At 41.6% G+C, this 22,548-nt stretch overlaps 1 protein-coding gene across 1 annotated transcript; it reads right to left on the bottom strand.

Moving 5' to 3' along the window:
- Positions 1-255: 255 nt before the first annotated feature.
- On the bottom strand, positions 256-22,518 carry LOC120439173 (12S rRNA N4-methylcytidine methyltransferase-like). The gene is made up of 3 exons (XM_039609918.1): positions 22,502-22,518; positions 2,394-2,587; positions 256-618 (listed from the first exon to the last, which is right to left on the bottom strand). Exons 2-3 carry the CDS (start codon positions 2,527-2,529, stop codon positions 392-394), a joined length of 363 nt encoding a protein of 120 aa, XP_039465852.1. The 5' UTR covers positions 2,530-2,587; positions 22,502-22,518; the 3' UTR covers positions 256-391.
- Positions 22,519-22,548: the final 30 nt, after the last annotated feature.

Raw genomic sequence — 22,548 nt, 5'->3', positions numbered from 1 at the left:
AAATTGTCAATACATTTCATCACAGTTTTTGTCCTCGTGCATTAGTTTTTCTTTACTTATCATCTTGTTTTTGTCAGAATAAAAAAGGTTGCTGACAAAAACTAGGTCTATGAAATCAACACTGGTAAACATTTTTTCCATTTAATTCAATGTCATTGTAATTTTTTTTTGTTCTTTACAAAGAAAATAGGAAACAGTACAGTCACCTCATGTCTAAAATCCACTTAGTAGCTTACAGTAACACACTGACCTCTGAGCTCCTCTGTAACAAAGCAAGACCAAATCTACTGAGATTTAACCCTGAGTCTTTGTAGAAGTTTAATTATGTTCAATGTCAAAAGCTCCAACTTTTTTTTACAACTTCTATTGTCTTATATTTAATGTCCAATAGTTATCGTCTGAGTGCTGCCCTGAGTTTGGAGGAGCGTCCTCGAGGATTCTCCTTAATGCCGTCTTTTTCTGGGGTGATCACTTTTCTTCGCAGAGGAAGCCAACAGACACTTCCGTCTCTTTTTTCATGCGATAGATTTTCCTTCTTGGTGCCTTGCTTTCTCTGGCTGAAGTGATCCAGATTAGATAAGTCATCTCCCCGCAGGAAACGTTTGACCAGTCTATCTTCTAGGGAATGAAAGGTGATAACACAGAGACGTCCGCTGGGTTTTAGCAACGTCTGGGCAGCAAACAGGCCAGCGTGAAGTTCATTCAGCTCATCATTCACAAAGATACGCAAGGCCTGGAAAGTCTTAGTGGCCACGTGTACAGGTGTCTTGAGCCAGTCTTTATATGCATAGACTGCAGGAAGAAACAATCTTGGAAACAAGAATTGGTTTAGAGTTAATCTTACAAGTTTAATGGTCTATTAATGAATGAATTATTATAGCATTGTTACATTTCATTTCCACAGAAGTGGAAGAAACTGCAGTTCCTCTAGGCCCACTTGAGGCTACCTACAAAAGTGCGCCAGTCCCCAGAGACTTCCATGTTAAAGTGCCTAATTTTACTGCATAAAAAATCATATTGGTAAAACAATTTTGGCTTCTAAAGGTGATTTCTAGAAATGTAACAACTCCAAGTGTAGTGAATGATTTCTTATCTCTGGATAATTGCTTGGATAAGTAAGTTAGGGGTGAGTACACATTGACTGACGAGTGTCCTGACACAGGCAGCTGTAGTGTGTGCTAGGCCTTTATACACTACTCGAGTCATTAAATTGGACCTCTTGACTGTGTGTGTGCTGTTGATGACTTTGGGAGTATTTTTATTGTATTACCCAACTAATAATATGGCTTGCTGTGTGTACAAAGATTTGTGTTTCAGTAATGGGGATGAAATTCTAGTATTTTATTAGTTCACCACTAAGCACCAAAAAATGTGTCTCTGTGTGGGACCCACGAAGTATATGAATGCAGCTGCTGACCAAGCTAGCTAACATTAGCGGATAATTTGGCAGTACCTGTCAAGAGTGTGGACTGACCAGACTGGAGGACATGGTTTTAAAAAATGTGTGAACGGTGTTAAACAGACAAGTGAAAAAATGGACGCGGCAGCCAGCGCTACCCCTCAGCCTCCTAGCACATGCACAAGTAGTAGGACTTTGAAAATCCTAGGTGACTTTTAGAAAAGTTAACCTCTGAACTTTAGATCAGATTCAAACTTGTCCAAGATTTTAGAAGATACACCTATGGAATCAATTTGAAATTCTTAGGTGACATCTTTCTTCATTTATTGTGTTCTTAAGATTTCCAGAAAACTTGACTTCTGACCTTGACCTTGAGGTTGAGGTCACTAAGATTCAAACTCATTCGAGATTTTTAGCAGCTGCACTGATGGTATGAATTAGAAAATCCTACGTTGCCTCGTTCTCGAGTTATCACATTCACAAACTTCATTTCCCAGAATGAAATAAATCAAGCTGCCTTAATGTTTCTACACTGCTGAATAAATTGTACCTGACTTTTAGAGGAGGCAATTTTTTCTTGCAAAACTTCATACATCCCTTAAATTTATTTGAGCCACTGGTCCCATAAAATGCATGCCATACAGAGCATTATAAACTGCAGACACTCACCAAATGTTTAAAGCTTCCAGAGCAACCGCTACCATTGGTGAACACTTTCTTTAACATAACCACTAGAGGTCGACCAAAAACTTGGGTTTGTTTTAATTGTTTAAAAAAAAAAAAAACACACACACAAAATTTTTTTTTTCACACTCATCAAGTTTAGGAGAAACAAATAACATTAATTGGACCCATGCTGTTGGTAACCCATTTTAGGTATGCCTTTTTGTACTATCTGCACTTTCACATTATTACATTGATTAACACTGCACAGGCACTTCTGATTATCCAGCATATCACATTAGCCAACCAATGTATGTATCAAATCTTTTACCTGTGTCTCCATCCATTCTCATATCCAATGGTCCATCCTTGATCAGGGAAAAGCCTCTTTCTGCCTCATCCATCTGCATGGAGGAACAGCCAGCATCCAACAGGACAGCATCAATGCTGCCTGGCTTAACGTCCATGTTTGACAGCAGGTCTTCAAGCTCACTGAACCGGCCAAGTATTGGTTTCACACGACCACTGAGGAAGAATTAGGGAATGAAATAGTGTATTTAGAGACAAACACAACTGAAGACATGATGGCTATTGAAAGACTGGAGAATATGTTTCCACTACATATAAAACAAAGTTAGCTGAAATCTAGTACTTCATTTTCATTCAGCTCAACAGCATTTGCTCCAGATCAGGGAAACCAGATATTAAACCGCTTGTAAACGCAAATATCTATCACACAGTAGCACCTTAAAGGATTTATGCTTGTAGACATGGACAAGATGACTTGCTTAAGTTCAAATTGAGCATCAGAATAGGAAGGAAAGGTGATTCAATAAGTAATAAGTGTGCGTGAGTGTGTGAATAGATTACATAAACAGTTGCTACAGAAAAAAACATTTTATAATGTAATAAAAAAAGATTTTGTTTGTAACCGAAGAAAATCCATAGTAAAGTGAAGAAGACCTACCTTTACAAATGTTTACAATGTGGAGACATGACTATTTCTAATACTATTGTGAAATGTGTTCCATATGTTACAAAAAGAAGTTGTATTACATCAGTTTATATTCTAAAATGTGTCTATTAACAAGACGAAATGTTTAGTTAATACGTTTATTAACTGATACATAAAAAAAGACATATTTGTGGATAACAGAAGCAGCTTACTGTCATGTGCATAAAGAAGGTAAATAATGGTTAGTCTGGGAGATGATTAGATGATGGGGTGGGTACAGTTTCCTCTGTGGTGGGGTCGCATGGGCCGCCTCGGTTTCCATGGGGCTTGGCGGTGCTCCTGCCGTGTGCCCGGATGGGCCTGGGACCCCTGGTCTTGGTGGATTCCAGAGAGCTGGGGTGCACTGCCTACTGGGATCAGCGGGGGAGCTGGCCCTTCCTTCCCTCCCCATCCCCAACTGCCTCCCTCTTCCCGCTCCACCACACATGCAGGGCCTTGTGGTGCAGGTATGTCACCAGGGTGCAGGGTGCCCTCTGTCCCCTTTTGGCCACCTGTGGCTCAATTTTACTCCACAACCTAGACATCCACATTACTCACACTCTCATAACATATACATATAGGGCCTTGGGGGTGGGCACGCTATACAGCGTCCAGAGGATGGTCTGTGTATTCAACCTCACCTCTGGCGCCGGTGCCCACCTCTCAATTTTAAATGCATGTAGACACTGAGGTTTCTCGGGAGGGACCGTGCTAACACCTGCTGCTCTTTGGCAGGAAGCACCATGCCCTCCCATGTTTTAAATGCACTTTAGAACAGCACGCAAAAAACACCATATATATGCAGGCGGAGGGAGGCATGGGGTCTTCACACATCCCCGTTCTCTGTTCGCTATCGGGCCGGAGGGGGTGGGAGGGGGAGCTGGTCGTCTGGTCAGGGTCTGGGATGCGGGGTCTCCCTGGTGCTACGGGACCATGGACGGTCTGCCTGTGTCTACCCCAGGGAAAAGGGTAACATCTCATGGGGCAATCGTGGCTCAAGAGTTGGCAGATCGTCTTGTAATCGGAAGGTTGCCGACTCGAGCCCCGGCTCGGACAGTCTCGGTCGTTGTGTCCTTGGGCAAGACACTTCACCTACCGCCTACTGGTGATGGCCAGAGGGGCCGATAGCACGATATGGCAGCCTCGCTTCTGTCAGCCTGCCACAGGGCAGCTGTGGCTATAACTGTAGCTTGCCTCCACCAGTGAGTGAATGAATAGTGGAATTGTAAAGCGCTTTGAGGGTCTTGAAAAGTGCTATATAAATGCAATCCATTATTATCATCTCCTGGGTCTAGGGGCGGATTCCCCCTCTGGGGGCGAGGGGACCTGGGGTATAGAGTATGTTTTGTGAGTGTGTGTACTGTGTCCATTTCTGTTTGTCTCTGCGTTGGGTGAGTGCCGAGTATTTGTATATGCGTGCATGAGGGTGGGAATGCACGTTCGTGTCTGTGTGTGCCTGTTTGTCTGTGTCTATATGTCAGGTTGGGTCTTAGACTCCACCTCTCTGGGAACATCTCAGGCCCTCCCAGGTGTGGGCGCCTATGTCCCCCCACCAGACTCCCTGCCGGTGGCTGATGCCCTCAGGCATCGGTGCATTGGTGGTTCTTGGTGTCCGGGGCTGGGTACTCAGGTATGTACCGGCTCACTCCCGGTGGCTGCTTGGCGGGGGCCGGGTTCCCGTGGCTCAGTTGGGCAACTTCCGGGGGCTGGGGGACCCTTGGACCTCGGACTTCTGCCAGCAGGCAGCCGGCAGAGCCCGCAGGCACGACACTGCAGCCCCCCATGGCTTCTACACCATGGCTGCTGGGTGACCCCACGTCTGGGGCTCTCCTCAGTTCTTTCCAGGAGGGTGGCAGGGTTGCCCCTACATTGGTCCTCCTTGGGCTCTTGCGCTCTGGGGGCCTGTGGATGTCTGGGGCCTGGATCTCCTCCATGCATGCTTCATGCCCTGGGGGACAGGGCTATGGCTTCCTACACCCTCTAGCACATCGTTACATGGAGAAACCTTTTGAATACGAGCGCGCTCATCCACACAGGTGTTCACTGTTCATAGACACAAACCACACCTTTCTTGGCTGCTACCTCAAAGCACATTGTGTGCTGTCGGTCCTGCATGCTGCACAACAACATTCAATATTTAGTATTTACTGTTATTTACACTTAGTTAAATTAATGGGATGGTGTTGTGTTTATTATGTTGCTCTCTTTTTTTGCTTGTTTTCTTTTTTTTTCTCTTAACAGGTGATCTGGGAGATTTTTTGTCTCCTTTCTCAATGTCCATCTTCCCCTCTGTTTTTCTTTTCCTTCATCTTTCTTTCTCCCTTTCCTATCCCCCAGCCATGTCTGTCTCGTCTGTAACAACTGAAAATAAAATAAAATAAAATAAATAATAACAACAAAGGTCGATCAAATGGACCAATACGGCAAGGCCGTGATGATCCACTTGGTAAAGTAAATCCATTGGGTATCTTTGTTGGCCTTCAGACAACAATTCTGACGGCTAAAGAACCAAACAGCACCAAAGAAGTATTTCAATGCCAATGACTCCTTTTTAGTTCAAGGTTTGTTTTCAATGCCAATTTTTAGTTTCTGCACCAAAATTAACCATCACTGTGCTGTTGTTCTTAAACAGTTACATAAGATTTCTAAATTATTAACTTCTTTATGTGGCTTAGACACAGAGTTGGAGATATAAATGCCTTATGTAAGGTCTTATACTATTAAACGGTTTGAAAAGTAAGTGGGTGGGGTTGCTACGTTCACTGCTAAACTTGCATGCCTTGCGAAGATACATCCACTCACCAGCCACTTTGTAAGCTGCACTTGTTCCAACTCATTGTTTATGTAAATATCTAGTCAGTCAATCACATGACGCAGTGTCAAGCATTTAGGCATGTAGACATGGTCAAGTTGATTTGCTTAAGTTGCTGAGTATCAGAATGAAGAAGAAAGGTGACTGAAGTGACTTTGAACATGGCATGGTTGTTGGTGCCAGATGGCTGGTCTGAGTATTTTAGAAACTGCTGATCTACTGGAATTTTTTTTTGCAAATTCTACCACACAACCATCTCTAGAGATCACACAGAATAGTCTGAAAAAAGGAAGGTAGTTTCGGTCCATTTGATCGACCTTTGTTGTTGTTATTTAATTTATTTGATTTTCAGTTGTTATAGACGGGACAGACATGGCTGGGGGATAGGAAAGGGAGAAACAAAGATGAAGGAACAGAAAAACAGGGGAAGGGGGACAGTGAGAAAGGACACTTAAAAAGAAAAAAAAGAGAGCAACATAATAAACACAGCGCCATCGTATTAATTTAGTTAACAGTAAATAACAGTAAATACTAAATATTGAATATTGTTGTGCAGCACGCAGGACCGACAGTGCACAATGTGCTTTGAGGCAGCAGCCAAGAAAGGTGTAGTTTGTGTCTGTGAACACCTGTGTGGATGAGCGCGCTTGTATTCAAAAGGTTTCTCCACGTAACGATCTGCTAGAGCACAGGTGTCGAACTCCAGGCCTCGAGGGCCGGTGTCCTGCAGGTTTTAGATGTGTTCTTGAGCAAACACAGCTGATTTAAATTGCTAAATTACCTCCTCAACATGTCTTGAAGTTCTCCAGAGGCCTGGTAATGAGCTAATCATTTGATTCAAGTATGTTGGCCCAGGGTGTTATCTAAAACCTGCAGGACACCGGCCCTCGAGGCCTGGAGTTCGACACCCCTGTGCTAGAGGGTATGGGGAGCCATAGCCCCGTCCCCCAGGCCATGAAGCATGCATGGAGGAGATCCAGGCCCCAAACCCCAGCACCTCCACCCCAATGGCTAATAGAGAACGGGGGTGTATGAAGACCCCATACCTACCTCCTCCCGCTCATGTGTAGTGTTGCTGTGTGTTGTACTAAAGTGTATTTAAAACACAGGAGGGCATGGTGCTTCCTGCCAGAGAGCAGCAGGTGTCAGCACAGCCCCTCCCAAGGACCCTCAATGTCTACATGCATTTAAAATTGAGAGGTGGGCACCGGCGCCAGAGGTGAGGTTGAATACACAGACCGTCCTCTGGTCTGTGTATCAACTATTGTTTCAACGCCTACCTGAGTATTGTTGCTGGCCATGTCCATCTCTTTAGAACAATCCTGCTTTAACCAGGACAATGTCAAATCAACTCAAACTGGTAACCAAAATCTAAATGTGGGCCAAAAAATAGTGGCTGGTGAGTCTATTTCACCTCCGGCCATCAGGTAATAATATATCAGGTCAACTTTAATTAGAGTACAAACAAATATGAATTGTCATTTTGTTTTTTGGGCTTTTTTTTTTTTTTCATATTTCTATACAACCTTGGATACGTTTGTCTGTCAACTTCTGGTGCCCTGCAGCCCAGCCTCTGCAGGCCTTGGATATTATTCAACTATAATTATTAGCACTAGAGATGAACTAAGTTAGGCATGTGTGTTATTCCTCTCCAGTATCTCAGCTTTTTTTTTTTCTTATCTCTCTCATTCTAATGACCACAATATGAACATATGGGGGTCTTTTGTTGAAGCTAAAACCTCATCTCCTATATTTTATCCTGTTAGGTTGCACTGCCCTGAGTGAATTTGCATCTGATCGTGACTTTTCATTTCACCTTGTATGCATTCATATCATCTCCACGTCCTCGTGTTCTGCCTGAACAAATGGGTCTAGGTTAAATCCCCTTTAAGATCTTTTCATGTTGTGTTTGATAAATCAGCTATCAGACTCCTGAACTCACAACCCCCCCCAATCACGCACCAACTTAAATCACTAACTGACTCTATTGAACTCCACATACCACTGCCTTTGTAAATACAGATGCTGCTCTATGGAGAATCCTACTCTCAAGAATCCTGCTCATGTTGGTCACTTAAAATCTCAATTGTAAATTGTAAATTTTAGACTGTTATTAACCCTTTTTACCTCAAAGAGTATATATATTTATTCTTGCTCTTCCTATATTTATTGTTGTTCTTTTGCACTGAATGGAACTGGAGCCTTGTCTTCTCGTCTCTCTCTATATACTGTACTGTATATAGCAGAGATGGCAATAAAGTTTATATCGACTTTGATTAATTGAAAAAAATGGGTATAGTTTTCCTTTATTATATTTAAGTCCTTTCATAAAATACTTTCTCAAAACAGCTTTATACTGTATCCATCAAACTGTCAAAATAGGTGACAATGATATTTTTCTTTCTGCCTTTTCTGAGCTCAGTACTGAATCTTTTTTTTTTCAGAAATCATTCCTTCACTAAATATTTTTCTCCCATTAGCTTCTTCCTGTCCATCTGCAGTAAGGCTACCATCGGTGAGGACATCAGCAGCCTTCACAGCACCCTCAGTTTGAGCGCATGCTCATTCAGCATCATGCTGCTTCTTCACAAATCAAGCCTGAAATATTCCCTTGTGTTGACCTGCTCAGTTCCTTTACCTGCGTCACTGAAGCCTAAGACAAGATGGTGATTGATTGCTTTCAGCAGGGGACCAGTGATGGAAATATCTACAGTCCAGTGAAGGAAAAAAACAGAAGAGGGATACAAACACAGAGAGGCTAGCCTTTAGAAATGACTCTATTTTTAACTAAATTACCCCAGATGACCCAGAGATGGTTATAAAAGACCTCTCTCTGACTTATTTATGTACTGTTAAATAGGGCTGCTCAATTAATCGAATTTTAATCTAAATTACGATCTGGGCTGTCAACGATCATTAAAAACGACTGAGTCGATTATTAGCACCTCCCTTGTGCTTTACTCTCGCGCTGCTCCGTGTGGTAAAACGAGCGCACCTCTCTGCGATTCGAACACACGTCACAACAATTAAGAGGACCCGAGGGAAGCTCGGAAAGCTAAGCAGAAGTTATTTGGAGAGGATAATGGCTGCTGAAGAACAGTGGCGTGTCTAGAAAATTTTTGTTGGGGGGGCCAGGTAAAGGCACAGATTTGGAGAAGGGTGGCAGATGTAATTGGCAGATAATGTTAAAAAAAATTCTACCAACTGTTAACCATAATTCAATAACCCTATAAACCTAATAACCGAATGCGCTTTTAACTCTTATTAGAAAGAGATTTTAACCACTACGGTGCAAAGTTTTTAGATACTGTGTTGATAAAGTACAAGAGATACAATCAGTGCTTTGTCAGTGTTTATTCAGCATTCAAGGACAGCAATATTTGCATAGTATTTTTACTGACATATAGTGCACATATGTTTTGGGCAAAAACATTTTTGAATATTAAAATACAAACATTTTTAACATACAATTGGCAAATTAGCCAATGCCAATGCAAAACTTTATCTGCCTATTAAAAAAAGAAGATAATCTTCTTACAAACTGGTGTTTGATTTTGAAACAGGAAAAAAGTGGGGAAACAAATAAAAAGACTAACATTTGAATGAAACCTGAAAGCAAGTAAATACTTTCTATGCTGCCTTATGGTAAACTTTGGTAATATTGATGTATAAAGAACAACACTGGCTGATGATGAAATACAGTCAGCTGGCATGGTGACACTGCCAGTATTAACATGCAGGGCTGGACTGGGACAAAAAATTGGGCATTTTGACCAGAGACCGGCCCACCAGGTATTAAAGCCATAAAGCCTTTGAATGAAAACAAACGCTGTTGTGACAGTGATGTACACGGTCTTTTTGGTATATGTATGATTTCTATACATTTTACATCAGAAAAAAACTTTGTTTGCAAGATTCAGATAATTATTTAATAAAAGCTAGACATTTAAAATTAGAATAAGAAAGAAAAGTATTTCTTTGTGCCCACCTCTCCCTGTTAATGCCCTTCCTGGCCCCCTGGCAAAACTTTGCTAGACCCGCCCCTGCACAGTTACCAGCTGTCAGCTACTTAGAAAAGGATCCTGGTGTTATTTGTCTCTCAGAAACAGTTCATAACTTCCCTTCAACTCATTCATGTCACCTAAAAGGTAAACCTGTTTCTCCATCACCTGTTCAGCTCTGATGATTCAGTAAGGACAGCTCCTGGTTTCATCTTCATGTTTCCCTCTCACCACATATCCAAACAGACATCATGACCAGCAGCTTTTACAGCTGTGGCAAACATCAGCTGATACTAGAAATTAATATTAAATAAATTCTAACAACAGCTGATCAAGCTTAAACGTGCTGCTGTTGTTTAGCGTGACATCCGCTAGTTTCCTCTTTCTGGCACAAAGTGGGCGATAGACAAGAGAGAAAAGCCGATCAGCTGATCATTGATCAGTTTCATGATTGAAGTAGCAACAGGAGAGGGAGGGGAAGAGAATGAGAGGAGAAGAGGCCGCTGACAGCGTAAAGACAGAGCAAATCCAGCTCTGTGTCTTTTTCCATTCTAGCTGAAGTCCGGGACAAACTGCGTCTCTTCTCAGCTCAATACGAAACGCGTAATATTTTCTCTGAATGAGGGACGATTCCATTTTTTATGGAGCCGTTGGCAACTCTACTAACTAACCTTATGAACAAAATAAAGTTCACTATCAGTAACATCATAGCACCCACCCAGCTGTATAGAAACTCCGTCATGCTAGCTAATACGCAGTACGAGTTATTGTAACTGACTGTAAAAAGTCAGCACAACGAAAATAAACTGCACCTAAACTTGGTTTATATCTGACCCAGATAGACTGCGGGTCGTGGAGGCAGATGAGGACCCAAACGCAAACTCACGGAGACAAAAAGCTGGGGTCCGTTCTTCGTACCCCGCTAAGTAAGTTAGCCGGATTTGATTGTTGACGATTTCGCGTGATCTTGGATCGTTCGGTTCTCCGAAGCTCATCTGGGACTTGCTGTCATAGCAACAGATCCGTAAGCGTAAACCTGCTTGGGAGCAGGCTTACTTTATGTAAACAGGATTAGATCGCGGCCACTCAGGTATGTCCGCTTCATTTATATGAAAGCAACAGCGATATTTCTCCACTGTTTTTCCATAAATAAATATTATCAATGTAACTAAAGATAATGCAGTATTTGATTCTTTTATTGATTTGATACAGATACATACAGGTCATTTCCTAAAAAAAGGGAAATGTACTATTAAGCATTCTATTACATGTATTTGATTATTCCAGATGTAATTCATATTTTAGAGTAGTAATAAAAATTACTTCGTGTAATCAAGATCAGAGACCACGGCTATAAAAGCGAAGGTGGATTTGGGAAGTCTGTCGCAGCCATGTCCTGTCCGTTTGTACGCGAGCAACCCATTGCGGAAGGTGCAAGATTGATAAGGAGAGTTTTCAGAATTCAGCGTATATTGCGGGATAGACGGGATCCTTTAGCTCAGCGCGACAGTGTGCTCATAGAGAGATATCGATCTTCCCGTTAGGGTATTATTTACTTAACCAACTTGTTGGATCCCTATGTTAAGAGTTCCACTCACCATAGTCGGGCATTAACAACTGCACAAACTGTGTGCATTGCCTTGCGTTTCTTTGCGAGTGGCACATTTCAGGAACAGGTAAAAGTGATGGAGTGTTATGTGAAACTACACACAAAAAAAACACACAATGTCAATAAATGACACAGTACAAAAAGCATTTTAATTAAGGCAACAACCAAATATTTTACATTGTACAAATAGAATTATGAGCTCATTTACCAGTTATGAAGGTGCTGCTGCTACTGCACCCCGGCTGCTGGTCTAAGGAAGAGCTGCCCCCAGGGATGCCCTCCACAATGGGTCTGGTGGCATTCAACCCTAGGGCCAGCTCCTCTGCCGGGGTGTGACGAGGGGGTGCAGGACCACCACCTGTCTTTATTTGCTCTGCCCTTTTCTTGATTGCTGTTATAAACAAACAAACAGATTATTTCAGGGTCTCTTTTCAAGAGACTAAAAGCAATATACGTGATAAATATTACCATTCTGTAGAATATTCTTATATTTCACTTTTACTTGTTCCCATGTTCTAGTGGGTCCTGTTGTGGCTCTAATGTGAAAGAGGATATAATGTAATATAATATAATAAATTACTTACGAGTTTAATTTGTCAGCAACTTTCTGCCAGCCCTCTCTCCTTGCTTTTGCAGCCTTTGCAGTGTTCCCCTGCGTTTTAATTAGACTCTGAAACTCCTGATATCCCTCAATCAAGAGTTCTTGCTCTGCTGCCGTGAAATACTGAGCACGCTCCTTCGACATCTTCGCCGACCAATCACAGGGTTGCCGATCAATGTTTCTACTATCGATGCGTAGCCCCTTTTAAGCCACCCAGTGATCTCAGATTACTTCATCCAGCTATACTAATTGTCAACAACAGGTGTGTTCGGAGAACCGGATTAGCGAGCTCAAAGTTAGCGCGATGATTTGATCTGGGATGTGTCATTTGATCTTGGATGTAGTAAGCGAGGTACGAAGAACGGGCCCCTGAACTCAAAATCACTGCTTTATTGCAGGCTTCACGAAGAAACAGAACTAAACTGGGAATGCTAACTGAAGACCAAGGGAACACAGAAAGGCACACAGGTTCGGGGAGGAGACACTGACGACGCGACACTGAACTGAGGGAGACATGCCAATAAATACACAGAGGGTTAACGAGGGAAGTTGGAGCACACGGGGAACACAGCTGACACAGATAATCATAACGAGACACGGCAGGAGTAAACATAACACTGACGGGAGACTGTCAAAGTAAAACAGGAAGTACACAGAGGTGCAGACAGGAGGGGAGAGAGAGCACAGGCATAGCGGGCTGGGGAAACATGGAATAAAACACAAGGAGGGGAGACGAGGGCTCAGATACACAGAGGGGCACACAGGGGGTAAAAGTCACAAGGGGAAATCAAATAAGGAACAACGTAACAGAGCAACCCAGGAACCATGGCCTAAATAAGGAACAAAATACAAAAATACATGAAAACTAAGAATGCTGGGCCAACATGGCCCAGGATCATGACACTGCAGGTCATAACTTCTTACCTGAAGTTCAGTTCACCTGACACTCGGACCAGCGGCCGCCTCAGGTCTCTCCTCCTGCCTCCCCTTCCCTCATCCACCTGCTGGCCTCTGTGAAAGCTCCGCCATAGCCACCACCAAACAACTGAGTTAGTTTTACACATCGACCAGCATCTGGCCAATCCACCACCTTTCATTGTTCATGCCGTTACAAAAAAAATAAAATAAGTCATCAGCCCACCCGGCAAATGCCCGGTATGCCCGATGGCCAGTCCAGCTATGTTAACCTGCAACCAAATCTGCAGCTCCATACAGCTATGTTACAACTTGGATTATATCTTATAACTCATAACTGTCATGCTACCTCCCCCTCCCACCCAGCCTACTGTCTGAAATATTCGACGGTTGCAATAATTCTTTAAGTGTTATTTTTTCCTTGGTATTCTAATTTTACCGAACTTTACTAAACTCAACAAACGTAATATTACTTACTGGGACATTTATTCTCTCCTCATTTTCTTTCGCCGAAAAATTGTTTTCTGCGGTGCGGTCTTTCGTGCTTGGCCGATGCTGCATTCACTTACACTCGGATATCTGAGCTTCACTGAAAGCATAGTCGTACATTTGATATTTGACTGAATTTTATTGTTTTAGCTTCGGGGTGGCACCTGGGGTGGCCAGTCTGGTTGGGGGGGTGGCCTGTGCCCCCCAGGCCACCCCGCTGGACACGCCACTGCTGAAGAAAGAATGCTGTTGGTTGAAAAGAGAGGTAAAACGACTTCAGTGGTGTGGAAACATTACGGGTTCGTGGGGTCAAACGTGGATCAAGTTGACATAGTGTGTAAACTTTGCTACAGTGTCGTAGCTGCACCACAGAGCAACACTACAAATTTATTCAATCATTTAAAGACCGCTCACAAAGTGACATACGATCAAACAATAAAGGAGCAGCAACTTTAGTTGACATACCTCAATGTCAGTTTGATGCAATTGCGCATTGTGTGGCTACACAGCTTGCCTTGATGTTTGGTTATTTGTATGCATAAATATTATGCAGTATTTTGAAGTTCACTAAACATAGATCTTTACATTTTTCATTTATTTTTTATATTGAAAACATTTGCACTGTTATCAGTATTTGCACACTATTTTATATTATTTTTTGACAATCTTTAAAGCCATTATTCAATACATTGTTATTGTTAAATAAATATCGTCAAATAATCGAGATCTCAATTTCAGTGAAAATAATCGTGATTATCATTTTTGCCATAATCGAGCAGCCCTACTGTTAAAGCCACGGGAAAATACTGAATCGTGAAGTTTGTCCTGCCCCCTGCTTCCCCACTTTAATTTCATCATCTTTACTTCCTGGCTGACAAGCTAATTTCTGCATAGTTAGGAAATGTGAACACGACATGAGTTTCTAAACATGGAAATCAGCACTTCCCTGCATGCCGTCTATGATGTACGACTGATTGATTGATTGAGGTTATCGCTTGGCTACAGAGAACTCAGAGAACTGCCGACGTGTGGGCTATACTGAGCAATGCAAACACTATTACACTTAGCTGGGAAGAGCAAAACAAGAGAGGACATGCAAGAATGAAGAGAGAAATTAAAAAAGATTTTTTGCAGCAAAATAACAGCCATTATTATTATTATTATTATTATTAGTAGTAGTAGTAGTAGTAGTAGTATTAGCATTGATACCAAGTATCTTTTTTGGCATGGTTTGCTGATGGAGGTAAAAGTAGGTCTCTGTGGCAGTCACTCCTTGTATATCATAATATAACTAACATTTCTTACCAGTAGCGGTTTTAGATACGGGCGACACGGGCGGTTGCCCGGGGCGGCATCGTGGTGGGGGGCGGCATCACGGGCATCGGCAAAAAAAAATTAAAAATTGCTGGGAGTAAGGGCGCCCTCCGTTTGCGAGGTGCGCCTGCTGCTTGCGGCACAGGGAGGAGAGGGCGGGGTGGCGGGGGATTCTCTGGCTGGCTGGAGCAGCGTCTAATAACCAACTCGCAAAATAAAACAAAATAAAAACAAACCAACAACACGAAAACACCAGACATTATGATAAAGACTTATAATTTGTACCGATGTTTTTCTATATTTCCCTCGGGATGAATAAAGCATGCTCAATCAATCAATCAATCAATCAATACACGAAAAGTGAGCGCGAGAGCCCTCGGTGCGCCTGCTCGCTGCTGAAGTCAAAGTAAACTTTATTGTCATCTCCGCTACATACAGTCCAGTATATAGAGAGACGAGACGACGAGGCTCCAGTTACAGCAGTGCAAGTAAACGAACAATAAATATTTAAGAGTAAGAAAATAAATATACACTTTAGGACTCGGGGTAAAGGGATCAATAACAATTTAAAATGTATATTTTATATTTTGTTGATTTAAAGTCTCACACACAACCCGTTTTTAAAGTTTAAAAAGAGAAAAGAAGAGGAGTGTAGCGACTTCCACAGTCGCTAGAGGCCGGAGACTGAGCCTGCCTATTTGCCTGACGCGCTGTCAACTTTACGCAATAATGCGAGAGGTGGAATTGCTTGCTTGTTTATTAAAGTGCTTGAAAAGTTTACAGAGCAATGTGATCGGCTCGCGATTCAAACTCTTAAAACATCACAGGCTCTAATGCAACAAGGGAAACTCGTTGTGCTGCGGTCAACAAAAACTACAGCTACCCAGCCCTCCTCTCTGTCAAAATCAAACCAGTGAATGACAGACTGACAACGCCCTCTTAATGTCACCGCTAGCACCCACGTGACTCCTGTTACACATCACCATAGCAACCAAACAAATGAAAACCCAGTGATCATTAAAATTCAATATTTAATTATGGCTCCTACAAGGAGAAACGAGCAAAAGATACAGGTAAGCAGATGTGTCATTGGATAATGGCAGGTCATGTATCCTAAAACTTTCAGAATACTTTCTTAATTATGTGGGTTACAGCTCCTCCAAGAAGAAATGGTAAAAATAGTTACAGTAACAGACTAAACTCCAAACAATATATACAATAATATAATATTAATATAATAGTAATTAGTCAGTGTCAATTGTTGATTTGTCCTGTTCTCATTGTATGACGAATTATGATGTCTGTTTAGTAGCCGTTTGCATACTATATTTTCTCTGTCTTCATATGTGTGTATGTGTGTGTGTGTGTGTGGGGGGGGGGCGCCAGAGGGAGTGTTCGCCCAGGGCGCCAAATAGGCTAGGACCGCCACTGTTTCTTACTATAAGTAGCCTGGGAACATTTACATAAGATAAGATAAGATAAGATAACCTTTATTAGTCCCACACGTGGGAAATTTGTTTTGTCACAGCAGGAAGTGGACAGTGCAAGAGTTATGAAGCAAAAATTAGAATAAAATAAAATAAGAATAAATACAGTACACAACTGTACAGAATAGAATAAAATAAAATACTATATACAGTAGAATAAAAATAGAATAAAATATACAATGAGATAAAAATAGAGTACAAATGCTATATACAATTGAGTAAAAATACAACGATGTACATCATGCACATTTTAGAAACAGGTGACCAAACCGACAGCTTGGGTAGCTTAGAAGGACGTAAATTCAAGTTTGTGCATTTTATGAATTGTTGTGAAGTGTTTTGGTGAGTTGCATGCATTTAAATGCATAGCACTAGTCCTTGCACTGTTTTAATGCAGGACTGCAAGGGGAGGAGCTGGCTCAAATGGTGGCCTAGCTCACAGCCATGCACAGTGAGCAGGCAGCGGTGTTTTGCTGCCAGCAGGAACAGCTGCAGTACCGGACCGAGCGCCAGATGTAGGTGATAGAGCGCCAGATGTAGGTGATAGAGGGTCTTGCAGCTCTCCCTCCACTGCATGGGAGTGGCTGGTGTCCATACTGCTCCGGCACCTGTGCCGGTCCCCAGGGTGAGCCCAGCCAAGGAACAGCTTACCTCCGCAGCCATACCCACTCCTCGAGAATAAAGTCTCTTGAAAAGTGTTAAACGTGTTCGATAGGTGGTCAGGTTTGCTATCCGTCTTTTACAGATGCATACTACAACACTTACAATTTAGTCATTAGAGTAAAAAAATGAAAGAACCCTTTCCCCCAAATTTGGCTAACATAAACCCAAAGTCATGCTGAAGGAAGCAGATTAAAATGTGGAATTTAGTCACATGATCTTATCAACATGTTGGGAAAACAGGTTTCTATACCAAATTTCTGTTTCTACCGAAGGAAGCATATGTGCCGAGTAGGGCTGACAGAAAAATTGATATTCAGATAATAAATGGTACTAACAGTGACACACAACTTCACAGACTACTGCAGCAGACAGGCAGGCACTCAGGCCCACCCCCTCACTAGCAGCCAAACACGTGAACAGTAGTAGAAAAACTTGCTGAAGCATCTTAAAGGCTAACACCTCGGTCTTCATGAAAAATTTCAATTCATCAAAACATTCATCAAAATATAAAAAACAGTTACAAATGTTAACGTGGTCGCTGCACACATCAATAATAATACTTTAACTGTAAAGGCCCCCCCGTAAAGTCGAAATTTAAATGTGAAGATTACTGTTGCTGTTTCAAGACAAACTGCCACCTTTGCTAAACCCTCTACAAAATGCCTTTTTATGCCTCTTTATTGCACAAAGGTGTAACCATCAGTCACCAGCCATTTCATTTTGTACAAATAAACTCTTCCACATTTGTGTGTTTTTCCATCTGACCAGATGCAGCATTCTGCACCATATTTTCAACGTCCTTATACTTCACCACACTGTGTTTATGTGCTAAAAGAGAAATCATTTCCTTCCGTTTTACTAAAACTGATTCTGAAGTACGATGTCACTAACTTACAGGGTATAGAAAAACATGGCAGTTTATCCTGAAATAACTGTAATCACCATATTTGGACTTTTTTCTCAAAATACTATTACAACTTTAATCTCGAAATTTCTACTTTATACCCAAAATGATCGTTCATATTTAAACTCAAACACCGAGTTGACAGCACAGCTAAAGTGGCTTGTGCCAAATACAAAATGCTGGGTTCGTTTTTTGGACACTTTTTGTAGTTTTAACAACCAAAAGTAATACTGCCAATTTCGTTACAACACTAACGAACAAAAATATCCTGTCTGTGTGTGGGTTTGTGTGTACATATATATCATTCATTAATCCTAATTGAGGAAAAATGTTTCATGAATTGTCATTTTTTTAACTTAACTTTTTTTTAACTCATATCACCCAGCCTTAGCTGTAGCTGAAAACATCTGCACCAACCAGTACTGTTGTAACTATTGTTAAAAATGGATGCCTCTTAAATTATTATTTTTAATTTTCCCCCCATTGCATTGAAAATGGTATTAAGTATTGAGTATTTTCCAGGGTATCTCTACTGTTTGAAATTCTAGTATTGTAAAAACCCTAAAGGAAAGTGCCAAATAATTCATCAACATGTTATTATAGGCTCACCTTTAATTGCAGATCTGACAAATCTCCAATGTAAAACCTTTAAACATAATTTCATTTAATGTGGCGATCTTCAAGCAAACAACATATAAGAGTGAAAAGGAAAAAATAAAAGAAGAATCGACTGAATAACAAAAGCAGAAAAGAGCTACAGCCTTAGTGGAGGGAAACTGTTCTTATAAAAAATATTTTAAATAAGCCAAATAAAGACAGAGAGCCAATATGTGCAGGTAAACTCTAAGAAAATGGGCTTCATGTGTCAAAGCATTCAGAGCCTACTACCCATGATGTGACAGGCAACATGGCACTCGGTGTAAATCAACAAAGAGCACAGAGCATGCAAACAGTTCAGATCTCATTTCATATCAGTCTGTTTCACCATATATGTACATGTAAATCCAATGTTTGACTTTTCAATGACGTGCTGTGCCTTTTCAGATTTATAACATGTACTGTGGGCACAACTACTGCAGAGCTTCGAGCGGAGGGAAGTCATAGCAACAAGAAGAATGATGCAGAGAATAGCAAGGCTCAACATGCAGGAGACAAATCCCATTAAGTACACGGGTGAATATTATTCAGGGAAAAGAGATTTACCTTCATAAGCTGACGATTTTGAAATGTTTGGACTTGAAATTGTTCTCTTTGTGCTGTAAAACTGGGTTCAGACTGACACCGAAACTCAACAGTTTGCACTGAGGTTAGACTTTCCTCAAGACACGGGAGTGCAGAGGAGAGAGAAAATCCTCTAACCCTGTTGTGTGGATGCACTGCGTGGGCTGCCAGGGTCTTTTACTCAGGCTTCCAATAATATTGGTTAATTGCTAGATTTCTCTAGCCTCTCTCAACTTGCATCACGAGTAGGCGTGGAAGAGTTTACAGCAGGGGTATATTGCTGCTGACAGAATACAGTGTTCTCATTCTCTCTCTCTCTCTTAATTGTCATTCCCCGCTCACAGGCACATTTCTCTGGCAGATTCCCTTGAGAGAGGTTTCCCCAGAATCTACGTAAAAGGATTCCTTCCCACGCCATGGTCTTAGGAACATCTTATTTTCATCCACCCGCGCTTTGCTCATGCACACACACACACTCCCTCTCACCCTGGCATTGTGTCCTCGTGTCTCCCTGCTCGCTCTTATATTTTCATTTTCTCTCTCTCTCTTGTTTTTTTTGCCTCTCTCTCTCTCTCTCTCCATTTTTAACCCCCACCCCCCACCAATAACTTATAGATCCTCTGTGGGAGGTAGCATCTCCCTCACACAGCAGGCGTGGGCCCCAACTCTGACAAATTACATGCTGGGCCCACCAGCTTTGCGTGGGGGGAGAAAAGCTTTAAGTTAAGAAGGAAGAATGGCTCTGATTGGACAGTGGAACTCAGGGGCTGTATCTTGGCAAGCAGTATTTGATCGGGCTCAGGGAAGAAGTGAGAAAGTACAGGGAGAGCTGCAACACCGTATATCAAACCCACAGTATCCTTTAAGAAATGACCACAAACTGCTTAAAATTGTCAAGCTGTCAGCTATAACGACAAAAACTGATGGCCAAACATTAGCCATGATAAGGTATAAACTGGGGGTGGAAATTTAACGTGTTAATTGCAATTAATTAATTTGAAAAAAATAACATGTAAAAAAAACGCATTTAATCGCACTTTGCATTCTAAGCAAAGGGGAACTTTTGTCAATGCACGATTTCCTGGTATACCAATAATGCTGATGCATACATCAGAGCTACAAAGAATCAGAAGAAAGCACGTTGCTAGGACTGATTGGAGGCAAATTTCATTTCGAAAGACTACCGGACGGAAGCCTTGATAAAAGTGTGGTTTTGTGCAAAACGTGCAAAAAGAAGTTTGCATTCCATGCAAAACATGTTGCAGTGAGCACAGAAACTGTGGGAGCTGTTAGCGCTAGTACACAAAGTTTGGGTTGCTGACAACAAGACTGGGCAACATGAAGAGCCACTCACACAGGATGTTTCCACATGGTGGAATTTAACACTGGATATGGTTTCTCTTCTACTAAAGAATCAAGAGGCTGTTTTTACTACTTTAGACAAACAACAGCACAAGCTATTCATTTTAACTCCATCGGAGCTGGTAAAACTCAAAGCTGGTAACTGTCCTTGAGCCATGCAGGCAAATACAGCTATTTTTGAACTTATTGTTACTGTTTCTTCAAAAAGCTCAATAGTTGACAGTTATTGTGTAGATTAATAATTACTTTCTTGAACTGTCTACTACAGGTTTGTGACTGAGCTTCTTGGAGGTGAGACATATGTCTCATGTTTAGTGGTTTTACCAGTTTTCTGCCACCTGCATCACACCATGGAGGGCTCCGATGATGACTCAAACTACATAATGAAAAATAAAACTGCCTTCACAAAGGATCTATCCCAACATGTACCTACAATCAACCATCAGTGGCTCAAGATGGCTACTGTGCTTGACCAATGCTTTAAGTATTTAAAGGGTCTTGCAAGGGGAGAACAAGAAGAGGGTTACACCAGCCTCGAGGCCCTGCTGCAGGAACAGTGGAAAAATGCCACCACAAAGGAGCCAGGAAAGACAAAGAGCCTCCTCCTCTCTTCATTGTCTTCAGACTCTGATTCAGATGAGGAAGCCCTGTGTAACAGGGCCCTGAGTTTGTACAGAGCAGAATCCACCATCAGCGAGACAGACTGCCCACTGCAGTGGTGGTCCAATCGAACAGGGACCCACCCACAGCTGTCTGTCCTGGCCTGCAAGTATTTGATTAGTGCTGCCACTTCTGTCCCACGTGAGAAACTGTTGCAGACTTGCAGGTCAAATAATAGCAAAAAACGAGAGCTGCCTTGAGCTGTGAAAATGTGAACAGGCTAGTTTGTCTAAGTAACTGGCTGAAAGAGACGGACAGTAAATAAGCATGGAGGTATTGTGAATCCAATGGCTTTGTTATTTTTTGCATTAAAATGTTCGATGATCACACTGTTTTAGCCTAATGTACAAAATAATTTTGGCTAAGGTTACTCAGATTTAAAAGGTGAAGCTGATCAAATAACCTTTTTTGTTTCTGCCTTATTTTTTTAAGAAGAAAAACAGCACTTTATGTTGAAATTTTTATTATGATTATTTAAAGACAGTACCATTTTGAAAATGTACTGAAAATATCACTTTGTTTTTAAGTCTACCCAATTTTGGCCAGGGATATTATTTTTGTTTCTCTGTTTTGAATTGAAATGCTGTTTAAACGCTTTTTTTTCTTTCCAGATGTTATGATTTAATGTTGTCAGTGTTTTGTTTTATGTCATGTTTAAGGATTTGTTATCGGTGGTATCTCACGTTTAGTTTAGTTAGGTTCCATGTGTCATTCTGTCTGTCTGTCACTCAGTGTCAGGTCTGCGTCTTGGTGTAGTGTGTTCAGTTTTACCTCTCTCTCGTCTTGTTGATTATTCCCAGCTGTGTTCCCCACCTGTGTGTAATCTCCCTGTGTTTCCCTGTGTGTATTTAAGTCGCGTCCTCTGTCTTTGTAGTTTGGGCTGGTCCGTCTGTGTATCCACCATGTCTCATCCGTGTGTTTCCCTGCTGCCCAACTGTCATCTGTTTTCTGCTCGCGGTTATTTGTGTTCAGGTTTGTGTTTCTGTTCAGGGTCAGTAGTTTAGTTTTCCCAGTATAGTTTAGTTCTCCGTTTACCATTTTTGTCCATCTCTTTTGTTGTGTTTGCCTTAGTGGCACCAGCCATTTTTAGCCAACCTCTTCTCACCCACAATCTGGTATTCATCTTCTTTTATGTTGCGGCTTTGAGCCGGGTCGTAACACCAGACATTAAAAGAGCCTGAGTTTACAATATTCATGTCAATGTCTATTATTTGATTCTGTCGTCCACTAAAACCCTTCAAAATTAAAAAATCGTTTGTGCTTTGGGGCAAATTTTTTTTGTGCAATGAAATGCGATTAATTACACAGCCTCTAATTAATTTAATTTTTTTTAAAACAAGTCCCACCCCTAGTATAAGCATTTGTCTCAACTTTGGTCTAGTTATTCTTTCTCAATAAATCACTTACAAGTGTTCCTTGGCTAACTGCTGATCCAGAGAAATTGCTGTGGGATC

The sequence above is a fragment of the Oreochromis aureus genome, linkage group 1 (genome assembly GCF_013358895.1).
Source record: "Oreochromis aureus strain Israel breed Guangdong linkage group 1, ZZ_aureus, whole genome shotgun sequence".
Lineage (NCBI taxonomy): Eukaryota > Metazoa > Chordata > Actinopteri > Cichliformes > Cichlidae > Oreochromis > Oreochromis aureus.
This window is presented reverse-complemented; position numbering and strand designations above follow the sequence as displayed.